Consider the following 18,996-nt stretch of genomic DNA (forward strand, 5'->3'; position numbering starts at 1 on the left):
TATATAAAATTTCTGTCCCCCTCACTTCTGAAATGATGGCTACGCCCCTGCACTGGAGGAATCATTAATATGGATTATATATTTTGGAGACGGTTTAAAGTTAAAATCCTTTAATTACAGATTTGTTTCTTAAAAAAAGCATGAAGCTTTTTGCTTCACAAGATGTATACATTTTTTTTATATATAACATTTCTGTCCCCCTCACTTCTGAAATGATGGCTACGCCCCTGCTTCAAGATAACCTCTGTTGTCATGTTTCAGAGGAAGGAAGCAGCTCAGGCTTCTCAGAATAGAGCACTTCTACAGCAGTGAATCTCAACCGGTGGGTCATGACCCAAAAATAACCACAGATCTCTTCTGACAGAGTCAATAACAATGGGGGGAAAACTATTCTAAATGCAAATAACATGCAGCTAATCATATTATCATGCAAATCTAAGATGACAGTTAGAGACACAAAGTCTCTTATGCTCACCAAAGCTGCACTGATTTGATCAAAAATACAGTAAAAACAGTAGTATTGTGAAATATTATTTCAATTTAATATAAGAGTTTTCTATTTGAATATATGGTAAAATGTAATTTATTCCTGTGATACAAATCTGAATTTCCAGCATCATTACTCCAGTCTTCAGTGTCACATGATCCTTCAGAAATCATTTGAATATGCTGATCTGATGCTCAAGAAACATTCTTATATATATCCCTATATACACTTTCCATATATTTTAGTCACTGCTTGTCCAATGTCAAATATTACTCCCAAAGCTAAAAGCATTCGAGGAGCACTGCTGCAGGGAACTGTCCCGTCCTCTGCTGACATACACCAGGAATAGTGAAGGCACACAGGAAGTGACTCTACCAGCACTGGCTGGAACTGGATATATAACAGGAAAAACGTCCTTTATAATGGGAAGGTTGATTCATCCTTCACACGCAGATGATGGATGGGGCCGCCTCAATGATTCTTTCCCCTCACAGGGGGAATGAGCCACTCTTGGGACTAGATTAATTTAGACAGATACTGTAGCACCGCAAGATCAAACGATCCATGTCTAAAAACAACAAAAGGACACATATTGTCACGAATCCGGTCCATGAACTTCCGTCTGCTAGCCATCAGAGGTCACCCTTTCCATTTTCATTGACTCTCGCACTACACACTGTTGCATATCACCCCGGACTACATATCCCATCATTCATTGCACTGATTGCACACAGCACTGATTGCACTCAGCTGTTTCACTGATTGCACACAGCACTGATTCAGTGATAGCTACTCTACAGAGCCCTCTTTAGCTTCCTAGCCCAGCCTAGTCTTGCCTTGTCTGTTTTCTCGGTTTTTGATCTGTGCCTGTTTTCCTGGATTTATCCCTTTAGTCTCGCCCTTGTGATCCTGTTCGCCAATCGTTGACCTACGCTAGCCCTAGGACTATTCTTGTGTCTTGCCCGCCATATACCTGTTTGCCACCGTTCGACCCTGCCTGTGTTTCTGACCTCCTCTCATGTTAATAAAGCTTGCATATGGATCCGCACGTCTCACGTCTTGTCAGCCCCGTTACACATATCACTTAAATTAACAGTGAAAGGAATCATCACACTGAGCGTATGCTAACAGTTTTTCTGGTTTACATGATTAAAAATCATGTACAGTATATGAAAGCAGCTAGAGACCTTTTATCTTAAGTGCAACTATTAAAAAATTATTAATTTTAATTAATTAAAATAAAGCTAAAATAAAATATTAGAAAAACTTCAACCTAACAAATACAAAACTTATATTTTTCTAACAAAAATTTAAAATGTTGCCTTGGCAACTAACTGAAAAAAATCATAATAATAATAAAATGTTGAAGTAGAGTAAAAGTCGAAGTATTAAAATTACAAAAATGAAAACGGAAATAATAATAAATTAAAGCTAAATAAAAATTAATAAATGAATGAAATGACAAAAGCACAAAAATTATTAAAACAAACTAAAACTGAATATATAAAATTAACGCTGATTCAAAATATGAATAAATACTATAATAGTATACAGCAAATTATACTAAAAGAACACAATACCACTAATCTTGTAAGATATTTTAAGTAATATTTAACCACATATTCAAACTAATTTTGTGTTTACTTAAACACTTTTGGTATTTCATGAACTCAAAAGTATATTTCAAATATATAAAGACCTATACAAATATATAATGTCTATATTTATATATATAATATATTATATATATTTATATATATATAATATATATATATAATTACAGCATGCAGTGTGGAAACTTGTGAAAAACAAATGTATTGCCATTCAAGCATTCAGCATGTGCTCATATAACAGTGTTTTTTGGTCAAGAGGGGTTCTGAATACCCAATATAGTGATAATATCACATTGATAATAATGAGAAATGTTTCTTGAGCATCAAATCAGCATATTAGAATGATTTCTGAAGGATCATGTGACACTGAAGACTGGAGTAATGATGCTGTAAACTCAGCTTTGCATCACATGAATAAATTACATTTTAAAATCTAATAAAATACAAAATCATTTTAATAATATTCACAGTATTACTGTTTTTACTGTATTTTTAATCACATAAATACAGCCTAAGTAAGCATAAAAGATGATTCTTTCAAAAACATTTCAATTTTTAAAAACATTTGAAAAATCTTACTGACCACAAATAATAGTGTATGCAATCATTTCAATCATTCTAATTAACTACATACTGTAAATAAGCGGAATTTTTAAAAAGTAAAATAATTCCACAGAGCATAAAGACAAGCAGATGCTGTTACAGAGGTGTTTGTTGCTATGTAATGTTTTGGGATAACATAACCAAAAGGTGCCTGTCAAGTTACTGACAAATTCTTTACGCAGACATTTATTTCCATTTTATAAGTAGTCAGGGTTAAGGTAATGTCTATTACATATCTCCCTGACCGTGAGCGATCTGGCCTCTGTAATAAACACTGAGTTGTCAAACTCCTCCGGGACGGTCCCTCCAACGGGGCCAGCCAAGGTCACGAGCACCTGTCTCAGCCAAGTGGGGCTGGCATGGGCTCTGCTTCATCTTCTCCAATATCATCACACAGCACTCCATCACGATCCAGAGACTTCACTAAACCCACAGGGATCCCAGACCGCGGCCAAGCCAAACACTGCTTCACCCAGCTCAAATCAGCCGAATACCATTCTTACAAACCAGTCTACACATAAATGTCGCTAATTTAACAATATCCAGAAATGCACGCGCCATTATACCTCTCATTGATGTTATTCTGAAAAACAAGCATCACACTTGGGGGCCCTTTGATTTCTGTGATGCAGTCATATCCAGTCAGGCCCGTAATCAGCTATGAGGCCACCGAGGTCCGAACCTCGGTAAATTTTTCATGTCCAAAACTAAAATTTGTTCTTTGAATGACTAATTTGCTGTTAAACTCCTTATATAAATGCCTGCATGACATGTATAATTCTGTTTAGACAGTTTGCAAGAATGTTTAGCGTCCCTGTTATGAAAATGGTCGCTGCGAGACGCTGGCGGAGTGAACGAGGCTTGAGAGAGCTGAGTGTTGCCAGAACGCTATTACCGTATTGACCCGAATATAAGACGATGTCTTGGAAATACATCTGAAAAAACGCGGTCGTCTTATATTCTTATTATTATATACACCCACAACAATAGGTGGCGCCAAATACGCATAAAACGAGTGTGCCATGAAATACGTAATGTAATGCGTGTTGTAAAGATCGCGAGTAAAAACAAAAGAAGCAGAAAACCTTACAGCTGCATGAGTCGTGACTGTCACGTTAGCCTGATGGGACCAAACTCCCTTTGTGATTTTAAAACGTAAGACAGTACCCAGATTTGAAGACTACAGTAAGATTTATTTTTGGATCCGCTAGTGAGCGACGCCTCGTGGTACCATCACAGAGAGGCTCAAAATCACTTTCCAGAACATTCTCGTTCACCATTCCTGGCTGGTGGAACGATCTTCCCACCCCTATCCGGAATGCTGAATCCCTGACCATTTTCAAGCGACAGCTGAAAACTCATCTCTTTCGAAGCTACTTGACTTCATCATAAAAAAAATGATCTCTTTTTACTTATTCCTTCTCCTTCTAGCTTGTACTTATTTGAACAATGCCTAAAACTTGGTATTACAAGCACTTCCTGTTAGCAATATCGGGCAACATTACATCGCCAGCACTTAAACTGGCAGTAATCAAAAAAGTCCATGGACAGGTTATTGCTGACGAGATACGACATTCGGTAAGGGAAACGCAAAAATTATCATGATATTATCTGTCATAAACGTTATCAACGCTGTCAAAAACAGTAGCATTTAACACTAGTACACACAGATCTGTAGAACAAGTAGGTTACAGAATGAAATGAAATGAAATTCGCTAAAACTAGCCATGAAGAGGTCTATGCCATGTCATTCAGTATAGTTAAATTTTCACAAATCATGCTATAAACTTTCATAAGAGCACTAGACAAAGTTATTGTAGTTATGTATTGTTGCAATAAACAACTGATAAAAAATATCCACCCTTACATATAGTAAAGTATTAACAAATTTTGATGCAATAAATAGGGTATGATTTAAAAATAATCATCCCTCCAAAACAGAGAAAACATCTTTCACAAACATCTACATGTCTGTCTCCTTTAAAGTGTTTATAGTGTATATAATGAGTTGTATTTGTAGGGGTTATTATAACACAATTCTTTAACACCAACCCCCATCATCCCCCCTGCCCCCCCTCCCGGACCTCACTAATTTTCAAAGCCTGGGTACGGCCATGTATCCAGTCATAAAAACTGAATTTACTGTATAACGCGGAATGTCACGGAATATGCCAAAGTTTGGATGGATATATCAAAAGTAGGTCATTACACTTACATCAAAACGAGACTAGTGTCTGTGAATATTAACGCATAAATGCGGATTCATTTACGGCACATACATACTGAAGCATGTTTTCAACCTCTGCTGCCTCAGTATACGAGTACATAAACACATGAACATAATCTCTAGAACTGCTCTGAGAGTCACTTCATGAGCATTTTACCGTTTCTTTTGAGAAAAACTATCGTCATATCATAATACAAGCAGAAAACCTTAAGGTCTTTACAGCAACCCGTCAAAATAAAATATTGGTTTAACTTGAAGAAACCGTGACAGAAATATTACTTAATGTAATGATAGTACTGCTACAAAAAAATTTAATTATTATTAAAACATTATTTTAAAAGGTATATTTACCAGAAAAATTATTTACCAGAATTTATTCAGCAGAAAAATGTAAATACACAACACAGCATTTCTGGAAAACTAAAAAAATAAATAAATTAAATAATAATAAAAAAAATTTTTTTTTATAAAATCAATGAATTAGAGATGCTTTTGATTATTAATATTTAATGAAACCATTAAAGTGGAATCCAGAAAAAAATGATGGAAAAGAGAATTTGACAAAAATAAAACAGAATTTGGTAAAAATAGCTGTTTAATATTGGAGGTTTCATGATTTCAGTTAATTAGACATGCTCTTTGATTAACACAATTTAATTTAACCATTAAAACAGAGTCTAGAAAAAATTTTAATGGAAAAAAAACGTAATCCAGAAAAATTCAAATGGAAAAAATGGGGAAAAATAACATGGATTTCATAGGGCCCTAATCATCACACCAATAAACCAGAGCATTTTACCGTTTCTTTTGAGAAAAACTATCGTCATATCATAATACAAGCAGAAAACCTTAAGGTCTTTACAGCAACCCGTCAAAATAAAATATTGGTTTAACTTGAAGAAACCGTGACAGAAATATTACTTAATGTAATGATAGTACTGCTACAAAAAAATTTAATTATTATTAAAACATTATTTTAAAAGGTATATTTACCAGAAAAATTATTTACCAGAATTTATTCAGCAGAAAAATGTAAATACACAACACAGCATTTCTGGAAAACTAAAAAAATAAATAAATTAAATAATAATAAAAAAAATTTTTTTTTATAAAATCAATGAATTAGAGATGCTTTTGATTATTAATATTTAATGAAACCATTAAAGTGGAATCCAGAAAAAAATGATGGAAAAGAGAATTTGACAAAAATAAAACAGAATTTGGTAAAAATAGCTGTTTAATATTGGAGGTTTCATGATTTCAGTTAATTAGACATGCTCTTTGATTAACACAATTTAATTTAACCATTAAAACAGAGTCTAGAAAAAATTTTAATGGAAAAAAAACGTAATCCAGAAAAATTCAAATGGAAAAAATGGGGAAAAATAACATGGATTTCATAGGGCCCTAATCATCACACCAATAAACCAGCTTATATAATGTAGCAATTTAAAGACTGTTTGAAGTTCAGTCCTGCACAGCCACCGGTAAATTGTCCTCCACGGCATCTTACCTGCCAGAATATGCTGTCGATTGTGTTTCCAAGGAAACCTTCCCGCGTTTCAGAGGACAGGAGCTTCGGTCCGAGTATCGTCATGAACTCATCAAAGTCCACCTGTCCATCACCTGAAAATCAAATTAACGTCAGAATCCTGCTCACAAATCCCAAAAGCTATATTTAAAATTGAAGGCATCATTTTATGACTGGAGGCATTAAAGGAACACTCCACTATTTTTGAAAATAGGCTCATTTTCCAACTCCCCTAGAGTTAAACAGTTGAGTTTTATTGTTTTCGAATCCATTCAGCCGATCTCCGGGTCTGGCGGTAGCACTTTTAGCTGTACCTTAGCATAGATCATTGAATCTGATTAGACCGTTAGCATCTCGCTCAAAAAAGACCAAAGAGTTTCTATATTTTTCCCATTTAAAACTTGACTATTCTGTAGTTACATCGTGTACTAAACAGACCCGGAGATCGGCTGAATGGATTTGAAAACGGTAAAACTCAACTGTTTAACTCTAGGGGAGTTGGAAAATGAGCCTATTTTCAAAAATAGTGGAGTGTTCCTTTAAAGGTGAGGCGTGTCATTTCTGAGCCCCTAGCAATATTTTATAGGTAGTTGCTAGGGTGTTGTTGGTTTCTAAATTGCCAAAAATGTCCGGGTTTTGGCTTTATTTTTCATATTTACATGCTTTACAGTCCTCAAACATTATATATACGCGTATTTGTATTGCTTTGACCATTCTCTGTAGATCACACCTTCTTGCACGCCACGATTGGTCGATTATGTACAATACCTGCATGCTATTGGTCAAACTACTTTTCAGTCATTACACTCTTAAAAACATTGGTTCCAAAAGGGGGGTTTTCACAGTGATTCCATAAAAGAACCATTTTGGGTTCCCAAAATAACCTTGTTGTAGTGAAAAGTTCTTAAAAGAACCATTTTTTCTTACTGTGAAGAATATCTAAAGAACCTTTTTTTCCAATATAATGAACCTTTAGGTTCCATGGATGTTTGAGGTTCTTCATGGAACCAATGACGCCAATAAAAAAACTTTTATTTTTAAGAGTGCAGCTTCAGCAAGTATTAAAACGATAAGAATACAGAGCCAAAACAGACATTTTAGGCAATTTAGAAATCCCGACCAGGACATGTTTGGGGAAAAAAAGACAAATGCTCATCATTTTTGTTCATAAGTATTGCTTTAGCAAGCATCAGTAATAATTATATACAAAAAAAATGAATGCCAAACACCTCTACTGCCAATCTTACAGACGAGAAGACTCAATCATTAGTTTGAAATTAACATATACGATTGTTGGAAACACCACAGGGCCACACTGGGATATGATGAAGTATATTAACATTGAAACACACTCACTTCACCTTTAAGAGAGTAAATATATGATAACACACCACAGCTAAACAGACTAACACATCAGCTGTTATGAGCAATCAGTCTAAAAATGAAAAAAAAAAGGTAAACATGCTTTCAAAAGTGCTTGAATGAGTGTGACCTGTGCTTGCAGAACTGCTTATTGGCTTCCTCAGACAATAGCGCTCCTGAAGATGACTCAATGTGACAAACTTTAGCTGAACTCTGAACATTGATGTGAATCATTGGATTACATCTGCTGGCCGCATTCATCTGATGTCTGGCAGTTCGGCTCACTGCAGGTGACTATGGCCAGGGATCATATTTCTTGAATGTACAGATATGCTGACAGTGATGAAGGTCAATTGGAGTCATTATGATTTTTATCCCACTTTTTTTTTTTTCAAATGACAGCCCATCACACTATGTACTTCACACTATGTACTATGAACTTCAGAAGCAGTATTTATTTAGGAATACTAAAGAAGGTCAAAACCTTAACAATACTGGAATGTAAAATACTTTGCTATCAGGCAGCAGTGTAACAATTTAACACTGCTTGCAACTTCTCTCATTTCTCATCTCCCCACTTAATTCTTTTTGGCTGCTAATACTACTGAGATAGTCACATTATTTAGTCCCATTATGTGATTTTTAGAGTCTTTCTACAATAGCAAAATATATAATAAAATAAAATTATATATATATATAATTTATGATTTTTTTTGTATTTATTATTTGGTAGTATTTATGTAAAGCAAAATATTGTAAAATAAAACACATTTTGTTCTTACATGTTAGGTTATGTGGAATAAACATACCATATTTAGCTTTCGATGAAATGTAGATATCTTGCTTTTACTTTTTCCCTTCTAAACTTCTGAGAATGTTTTTGTATATGCATTTTCTGGGGGGTATTCCAGAAAGCAGGTTATGTGACATACCTGGTATGTTTAAGTGTAAGTAAGCAGATAAACTCAGCTTTCGGTTCCAAAAACTGAGGTAACTTTTAGGGTATGTAAGTAGCCATAGCAACTGTCTGAACATAACCTGCTCCAGAGTAGGTTATGTTTCAGGGTTAGTTTATTTCAGAGCTATCAGCACATGCTTCACCTACTGATGAGACTCCAGTGGGCGTGACAGATTGTGCACAACATTGTATATTATTACAATACAGTTATGTAATATACACAGATATAGATATACAGTAGTTGTATGATATGTTAAAGCATTTTATTTTATTGGCATATATAATAGTTATCTGTATAAATTATAAAACACTATTATGACAAGGTCATGTTTAATTTATTATATTAGATATATTTATTTAATTTTATTGTCATCTCACACATCATGGATCGGCATTTTCTATGATGTATTTCTATAATAAAAATACACATCTTATATGACTTATGATATAATTAGCATCAGACAAACAATATAATTCTCATTAGGAAAATGATTTCACAACCACCAGTTAGGTGGCGATATGAACCAAGTATGCAAACGGCCTTTGAACAGAAGAAGAAAGAAGCAGCATGGCACGCTTTTTCTTAGTATCCGTTTCCTTAGCGACTCGTCGATTCGTCGCTCTGTTGAGAATGTCTTGCGTGTTAACCAGGAACATGGGTTGAATGAACTTACGCTCGGATGCGTTTTTGGAACCAGCATACCTCGAGTAAGCAAGGTTTGGGTTAATCAACCGAGAGTTCAGGGTTTAGCAGATAGTAAGTTAACGTTGCTTTCTGGAATACACCCCTGTTCTCTCCTGTTATGTTGTGACATTTCCCCTTCAAAAATAAAGGATTGATCGTTCTTAAGTTCTGTCATAATTTAATCACACTCAAGCTGTTCCAAACCTGTATGAGTTTCTTTCAGCTGTTGAACACAAAAGAAGATATTTCAAAGAATGTTGGTACCCAAACAGATGCGGGTAGCCATTGACTTTAATAGTATTTTTCTCCACTTCCTATGGAAGTCAATGGCTGTCGTCAACTGTTATGATGACAGAAGTTTCATTTTTGGGTGACCTATCCTTTTAAATCATAATTATTAGTATTTGTTATGTTTACACCTAAAAGCTCAATATTTCAACTATGTTATGGAAAATAGTTTTTTTCCCCTCAAATATTTTAGCACAAATAGCTTTGGCCGTTTGCTTTATGACAAAAATATATATCTTTGTATTCATAACCAAGAGCTCATGTATTTTATTTTATTCAACAATCTCTCAAACAGCATATATGTCACTGATGTTCATGCTCATGCAGTTTAATATTATAGATTCATGGTTTTAGATTCAAAGTAAAAGAGTCTAGTTCTCTGATCCTGATAAAATGTCCTCAGACGACTAGGCAAAGACTGACTCATAAAAAGAAAAAGAAAAAAACTTGATTAAAATGTGATGAAAATTTTATTAAAGCAGAATTTAGCTGTCATAAAAGTTAATGTGGGCCCCTAATCTAAAGTGAACAGCCTGAAATCAAAGGTAATGTCCAGTTACTGTTTTAAGACCATATGCTAATGAAGCAGGAAAATATTACTGCTTTATTAATTCATTTCCACTTAAACTCCTTGTACAAAAAGAGAGAGTCTTCGCTACAGATTCACTAAAAAATATGTCAGGCCCAGAAGCCTGTAGATTAGTTCTGCTGGCTTAGAGGGATGAAACTGAAGCAAATTGCTTTGAGAATTAAAAACTCAGTAAAATAAACATGGTGACATCCAGCAGTGTCTGCAATCGACAATCTTTCATGTCCAGAAAGTGTAGTAGCTGAATCTTTATGAATATGAGTTCAAATCAGAGCATCATATACACATGAACGCTCCTGTCGAAACTCACTGATATTATCAGATCTTCAAACATTTGCGATTTTTATATACACTATATATACACTACTGTTCAAAAATTGGGAAACATTTTAAGAAAAAAAGCTCTCATTCAGTAAGACACATTTCAAATAAATGCTGTTCTTTTGAACATTCAATTCATATTGAAATGGAAAATGTATCATGGTTTCCACAAAAATATTAATCAGCACAACTCTTTTCCACATTAATAATATAATGAAGGCAATTCTGTATATTCGAATGATTTCTGAAGGATCATGTAACACTGAAGACTGGAGTAATTATCCTGAAAATTCAAATCTGCATCACACGAATAAATAACATTTTAAAATATATTCAAATAGAAAACGGTGATTTTAAATTGTAATAATATTTCACGATATTACTTTTACTGCATTTTTAATCAAATAAATGCATAAAAGACAATAGCATTCAATAGCATTATAAAATCTTACAGACTCCAAACTTTCAAATGGTAGTGTATACATTATATACTTAATATAAATCATACTGAGAGTGAAAAAGAGTAATACAAGGTCATCTGAGTCTATGTGTGTGAGTCAGGTTTACGTACATTGTGGGGACCAGCTAATGATAGGAAATAGATGGGAAAACAGCTAAATAAATGTGCATGCTAAATACTGTCATTGAGGTATAAAAATATCATTTCTGCAATAAAAAACTAATAGAAGTCAATGAAAATTCCCACCAATGACAGCAAAGTAAATGTGTGTTGGTGAGTAGAGGAACTCACCATCCATGTCCAATCTTTGCATGATGATTGCCAGCTCCACTTCACTGGGCATGTACCCTAGTGAGCGCATGGCCATGCCAAGCTCCTGCTTGGAGATGAACCCATTGCCATCCCGATCCAGGACCCTGAACGCCTCCCGGATCTCTGCCAAGACAAACAAGTGTGTGACTCAGCACCTCAGGTGGCTTCCCATCATAAGACATCTCACTGGTCGTCCTCCACTGAGCAATGATTGCAGTGATTTGCCACCTTCTCTGCACCTGCTATTACACCAGTGGCGACACACACTGCTGTGCTGTTTCTTTCCTCAAAACGCTTGTCAGATTCTTACTTTACTGTTCATTTCACTGCTGAAAACAGCACTAAATATCTGAATTTTTACCAGCCACACAAACACATCTTAAGGCCAGGCTTTTTCTTTTGATATCTGCTCTACAGAGGAGGACTCTGCCTCTGAAATGCATATATATCTCGAATCGTGGAGACGAGGAGTTGGCTCCATCAAATGCATATTTTATAAACGATTCTTCTGCGAGGAGAAAACTTGTGGCAGCAAAGGATTGGTGTTTTAAAATAGAGCTTGAGTGTCACATCTCTGAAGAACACTACGGTTGCGCTGCATGCTCGAGCACACAGCAGTACATTGGGTAATTTTGCCTACGTATAACGGCATTTGAAGTCAAGCAACCTGGGAATTAACACACAGGAAACAAAAGCTTTGACGACACGCTGCTCTATTCTCATCCATCTAAATCAAAATTTAAAACTGCACATTATCACAGCAACAAGTTATACAGTTATGCCAGGGTCACAGCCTATATAAAATTATCCTTTTGATGAGAAAAAGCTATTTGAAAAATAGTATATGATTTTATTTTATTATTATTTTTTTTTTAAAACAACAAATGCTAAATTAATAATTATTTTGCCTTTTCTTTTTTGATGTATCCTGGACAGTATGACTGATAGGCTACTATACTATTTCTATTACAATAATTGTATTCTAAGCCATTGAACAATTCCATTATACACTAAATTAGGTTTCCTAACTTCCTAATTTTTTAAAATTAATATTAATTATTTTTTCCATGACATTTGCAGTTGTTTCTATCCAGACTAGGGAATTTTTAAACAATTTTATAGTGAATTTAGAGATTTCTGTTTGATTTCCTTTTTCAAATTCTTTGTTGGGGTCATATATTCAGTTATTCATTTGATAAGACAAAAAGCAATTTTAAAAATAAAATGTGCTTTTTTATATAAAAAAAACATCATCATCATCATCATCAGCAACAAAAACAACAACAACATAATAATAATAATAATAATAATAAAAGACCAACTTAAAATTATAACAATCATTTTTATTGAAAAAAAAAAAGGTTTGTTAAGAAATAAATTAATAAATTAAACAAATACAAAATTAATTATTTAAAAAAATAAAACAACCAACAAACCAACCAACTGGTGAACATTTATTTATCCTTATCCTGAACAGTGTGAAATTTTTTTAAAAGAATTTCCATTATGTTTTCCATTATATTTTGACATTACAATATGTTTTCGGACTGAGGAATTTGTGAACATAGTTTTATAGAGATTTCTGGGTCTAATTTTTTTAATTACTTGATTTAAATAACTTTCTAGAGTACAAAGATCTCCAATAAGACAAAAACACCCTGAGATTGGATTACTTCTCAATGGATGATTCAGTGCCCCTTCTCCCCTTGAGGAAGACGATTTTGAAAAACAATTAGCTAGTAGTATATACTATCCAAAGAATCCCAAAGCACTCCTCATTGAACAGACTGATGTTATCAGTCATCAAATTTTACTCTACAAAAGGGCTCATGAAAAAACATATCTAGTGAGATATTGGAATGCTTTAGAGCAAAGCATGACTACAAAAATCAATACTGACAAAAGAAACACACATTTACATGATTTTTAAAACTGTATTAATTTCCAAGACCTTTCCAGTTGTGAAAATCATTGAAGTTCCCTTATATTTACAGTCAAATAATGTCAAATAATCTGCAACTCAAACCAAATCAGGATCAATCAGGCAGATGAGGTACCTACTGTACATAACAATAAGCATTGTCAGGAGGACAATATCTCCAAAGACATTCATCAACCATTACATGTTTTATACTGTCACAATTACAGCCACACAAATGGCTTTTATATCAACAGCTATGGACATGTACACTGACAGTTATGTTTCAGAGCCAATTAAGAACATCTGTCTTAAGAAAAGGAGGCTCATAATTGTTATTCCTCACAGACACACACACATGCAAGAAGACTTTAGGAGCGCTGCAAAGTGTTTGCACAGTAAAGGCATTAGATTTGTTTTTGTATAGAGGCAAACTCATGAATATATGCATAAAGAGTCTGTTGTGGATGTAAAGCCTTTTTGAACACAACCTTCAGAAACATTTCGTCTTCTCAATTCTGGCTATTTGTTTGACAAGCACCGTTCATTTTAGAGATGAAAATGGCAGATGATGTAATAATCAATGTTCAGATCTAATACCTGAAGATACAATGAGATTATGCTAAGATATATAATAGAAATGTCTTTCTTTCTACAAATGTGCTCTTGATATGGCTAGAGACTTTTACAAATCAAAGACAAATTATTATTCAGCAGTTTGCGAGCATAATGCTCTTCTTAAAGGGATAGTTCACCCAAAAATGAAAATGTATTAATTTACTCACCCTCAGGCCCCTGTAATCCATAGCCTCAAGCAAACGGTCTGGAATGATGTTCGGTTCACGAGCGAATCATTCTTTTGAACCAGTTCACCAAATCTGACTAAACCGCCTGAAACAGTTTGCGACTCAAGTGGCACAGATCTATAAGTTACTCAATCAAAACTCACTTTCGGATGTGCCCGACAGTCACTCCGACTGGAAAAATGAGCCAAAGTCCTGATGTATATGATCCTATGATGCCGGCTTTTGACAACTCATTCAGTGCTCCAGTTACCCCACCAAAACTGAGTAAACGGCTCCGACTCGGACCGATGAGCCGGTTATTTGTGCAGGTGGGAACCAAGCACTTCAATAAAGGGGCAAAATGCGAGTTTTTATGGTTTCTCATTGTTAATGTAAAAAGGTGAGCTGATGAAGACAAGTTTATGCTTTAAACATGTAAAACATCCACGTTACACATCATTATTAGGTGCAGTTTAATAATATAATTGCGTATACATTACGTAATTGCTATATGATCCTATGATGCCGGTTTTTGACAACTCATTCAGTGCTCCAGTTACCCCACCCCAGCCGGTTATTTGTGCAGGTGGGAACCAAGCACTTCAATAAAGGGGCAAAATGCGAGTTTTTATGGTTTCTCATTGTTAATGTAAAAAGGTGAGCTGATGAAGACAAGTTTATGCTTTAAACATGTAAAACATCCACGTTACACATCATTATTAGGTGCAGTTTAATAATATAATTGCGTATACATTACGTAATTGCGCGATTATGTAAACAAACTGGCAAATCAGTTATTTGAACCAGTTCATTTACCTGAACTGTTCAAAAGAACCAATTTGCGGAAAAGAATCAGGCTTCCCTGTTTGCCTGAGGCTATATGTGACCTTGGACCACAAAACCAGACATAAGGGTAAATTTTTTGAAATTGAGATTTATACATCATCTGAAATCTGAATAAATAAGTTTTCCATTTATGTATGGTTTGTTAGGATAGGACAATATTTGGTAGAGATACAATTATTTAAAAATCTGGAATCTGAGGGTGCAAAAAAATCGAAATATTGAGAAAATCGCATTTAAAGTTGTCCAAATGAAGTTCTTAGCAATGCATATTACTAATCAAAAATTAGGTTTTGATATATTTATGGTAGGCAGTTTACAAAATATCTTCATGGAACATGATCTTTACTTAAAGGGGTCATCGAATGCCCATTTTCCACAGTTTGATATGATTCTTTAGGGTCTTAATGAAAAGTCTAAAACATACTTTGGTTAAAATTTCTCAATGGTATTGTAAAACAACACCCTTTTACCCTGTCAAAACCAGCTCGGTTTACAGCAAGCTGTTTTGTTGCATGTTCCTTTAAACGCAAATGAGCTCTGTTCACCCCGCCCCTCTATTCCGAGCTGCTCTCTGAGAGACTGTAAACTTAAGCCGCATTCATCGTAAAACTTGCTAACTAGCACATTATTAGGAAAGGCGATTTGCAAAGATTCATAAAAAACCTTATACTCACTTCTTCTGTAGGTGGGGCTGGATCACGAATGATTCGCGCGAACATAGTGATCCGAACGCATTTAGGTAGATCGGGGGCGCATTCTCTTCAAAAGCGAAAGTAATTCAGCGCCTCAGATGTCGGGAGTAAATGACAACTGCTATGTTCATTATTACATCCAACAACAAAACACGTCAATCGCTTAGGAGCCATTGTTGTCTACAACCACTCCAGCGTCGAAACAATGATGGACTGTTGACAGCTCACTCAGGGCGGAGCTGTGATAAAACCAAAGACTGACACCACTGTCAATCAACAATCGAGGGAGGGGCCTGTGCAGAACTACGTCATTGTCCAAGAATCTGAGATTGGCTTGATATGAGAAAGGGGTTTGGATTTATCGAGATGTTAAAAAAAGCACTGGGTGGATTTTTTATCATTATAGGGTGGTTGTGTACACACACTGCCAAGACACACATTTCAGTTCAAACAACATGTAAAAGTGAATTTTGACCCCTTTAATATCCTAATGATTTTTGGCATAAAAGAAAAATGTATCATTTTGACCCATACAATGTATTGTTGGCTATTGCTACAAATATACCCGTGCTACTTATGACTGGTTTTGTGGTCCAGGGTCCTGATCCTTCAGTGTAATTGTAAATAATGTTTGTAAATAACATGTAAATGTAAATAACATTTAGTTTCTTGCACAGACCAAACATTTTGCTTTGTAAGAACTCAATATATCGTCAGGAGCCACAGGTATTAATTTTGTGTTGCCTTTACCATGAAAGTGACGGTAGCAGTTAACTTGCATTTTATGAATCACCAAGCACTGCAGTTTCAGCTAAAACATGTTGCTGTTCTACTGAAGAAAAAAAGTCACCCTACATCTTGGATGGCCTGAGGTTAAGTATTAAGAGCAAATTTTTATTTTGGTTGAACAATCCTTTTAACATCTGGGAAACCTTGCAAAAACTTTTTGCTGCATATCAAATGCAGATTCAGTTAGATTTGTTCTGCATTTTAATATAGTAAGGACTCCAGAAATCTCTAACACAAGAGTATCGCTGTGATTAAGATGCTACAGAGTATTTGCTGACCCCTCCTGATACGATCAATACAACATCAGCAGGGCCCCAGCAGCTGCATTTCACAGTTTGGACTGTTTCAGAGCAAAACCAACAAAGTCAATGACTTGTAGCAGCTCTGTATATCTGCAGATGCCCCGCGGTGTTAATATGTCACTTAAGCATTCATTTTCAGGCCTCAAGGGTTAAATGTATTTCTCTTCATGAGCTCCTTTCTGCTGACAAAGGCAGTGTTAATTGATTAGCGCTCTGCTTCACTCGCCCCGATTCATGATGAAGAGTGTTGGGGGGGGGCGTGTGCGGCTTTGATCATGATTTTTACACAATTTATGACTTTTGATTTATGATTTAATGCCTGATTTACATATAAAAACCAAAAACACTTCAGGGTAACACTGTGTAATAGCCTTCATTAAAACGTTATTAATATAAAATTATATAATTCTTAAGGGATCAGTAATTCATTCTCATTCAAAAATGAATATACATGAGTACATAAATCGAAGTTAGATGACACTATTTATTATCCATTAAACACATAGGCTATCTAATAATATAATATAATATAATATAATATAATATAATATAATATAATATATGTTTTTTGTTTGCTTGTTTTGCCGTGCTCATAACTTTGTTCAAAACTATTAGTTACTTACCCTCACATTGGCTTTTTGAACTGGGTTTGCAGAAATATTTGGTTTATATTAGTGATAAGATGGGCATTATTTAGCAATTTCACTTATAACTGTATACAATATGCTGCTAACTTTCCTCAAAAAAATTTATTAACATGTTGTCCCAAAACTCAAAATTTAATCCTGGCATTTTTAAATCAGACATTTTTGAATAATTTTTCACAGTTTTTTTTTTTAGCATTACTGTCACTACCGAAAATGTGCCGTCACTACCGAAACATGGGATGTTTTGTCAAAAATGAGATGTTATGACAGTTTTTGGTTCAATGTACATTCAAACTAATGAATCCTTAACTTGGAAATCAGTATCAACTTTTTGCCTTTTACAGAGAAAAATTAGGATTCAAAATACAACAAATCTCATAAATTACACTTGAAATATTGTTAAAAAATTTAATTGTCATGGATTTACCTCTGAAAATTTTTTTGTAAAATAGCAAAAAAAATATATTTACTCTGCTGAATATGCAAATGGTTCCATAACTTCATTCCTTATTTCTCTCCTCTTTACTGCTTAAGCTTTAACCCTTTCCTATACCAACTGTATGCGTGTGTGTGTGTGTGTGTGTGTGTATGTGTATGTTAGACCAGTTTAAGTGTTTATGTGTATGTTAGACCAGTTTAAGTGTTTATGTGTATGTTAGACCAGTTTAAGTGTTTATGTAGTATGTTGGACTAGTTTAAGTGTTTATGTAGTTAATAAAGTCTTACTTGTATCACACTTGACGTTGTTCATTGTTTGCTCATAACTGGAGTCCCTTAATCATGCAGATTTATGCTACAGGCTCTGTGTAGAATTGTACAGTAAGAAAGTTATTTCCCTTAACCAGGAAATTAACGTTCTTAGAATTGACAGACAGTTGACCCTGAGAGGTCAAGTAAATACTTACAGCGGATCTAAATATTTATAATTAATTATAACTAGTTATGATTAATTATTCATATTTCCCCTTTGAGCTGATTCGCTACACTGCTGACACATGCAGTTTTCACCTTTAACAACTGCGTTTTCTCCTATATAAACTAGTGGTCTAACAATATGGGTTTTATAATGGCTGATACCAATAACAAGAGACTAGGGTGAAGGATGGACAACATAATGCGGATATACTGTATACATAATACATAAATACTGCTGTTTAAAAGGTTGGGGTTGGCAATATTTTTTTTAATGTATTTGCTCACCAAGGCTGCATTTATTTGATCAAAAAAATACAGTAAAAACAGTAATATTGTGAAATAGTATTACAATTTAAAATAAATGTTTTCTATTTGAATATATTACAAAATGAAATTGATTCCTGTGATTGAAAACTGGATTTTCAGTAGTCATTAGTCTTCAGTGTCACATTATCCTTCAGAAATCATTTTAATATGCTGATTTACAGCTCAAGAATCATTTATTATTATTAACAATGATTAAAACAGTTGTGCTGCTTAATATTTTTGTTTAATCTGCGAAACATATATTGTAACAATATTTATAAAATATTTTGTAATGTCTTTACTGTCATGTTTTATCAAATAAATGTTAAAATATTCATTTATAATATATATATATATATA

General features: G+C 34.3%; 1 protein-coding gene across 1 annotated transcript in view; it reads right to left on the reverse strand.

The window, feature by feature from the left end:
• The window catches only part of LOC107716051 (calcium-binding protein 8-like), a 68,914-nt gene that overhangs the window by 42,349 nt on the left and 7,569 nt on the right, over positions 1 to 18,996 (reverse strand). Inside the window, exons 2-4 of the mRNA XM_016522402.1 lie at positions 14,956 to 14,960; positions 11,416 to 11,559; positions 6,444 to 6,556 (exon numbers count right to left, since the gene is read on the reverse strand). Of these exons, the coding sequence (XP_016377888.1) occupies positions 6,444 to 6,556; positions 11,416 to 11,559; positions 14,956 to 14,960 (262 nt within the window). The remainder of the gene's footprint in view (positions 1 to 6,443; positions 6,557 to 11,415; positions 11,560 to 14,955; positions 14,961 to 18,996) is intronic.

This window comes from Sinocyclocheilus rhinocerous, unplaced genomic scaffold, assembly GCF_001515625.1.
Source record: "Sinocyclocheilus rhinocerous isolate Xijiao unplaced genomic scaffold, SAMN03320098_v1.1 scaffold821, whole genome shotgun sequence".
Classification (NCBI taxonomy): Eukaryota; Metazoa; Chordata; class Actinopteri; order Cypriniformes; family Cyprinidae; genus Sinocyclocheilus; species Sinocyclocheilus rhinocerous.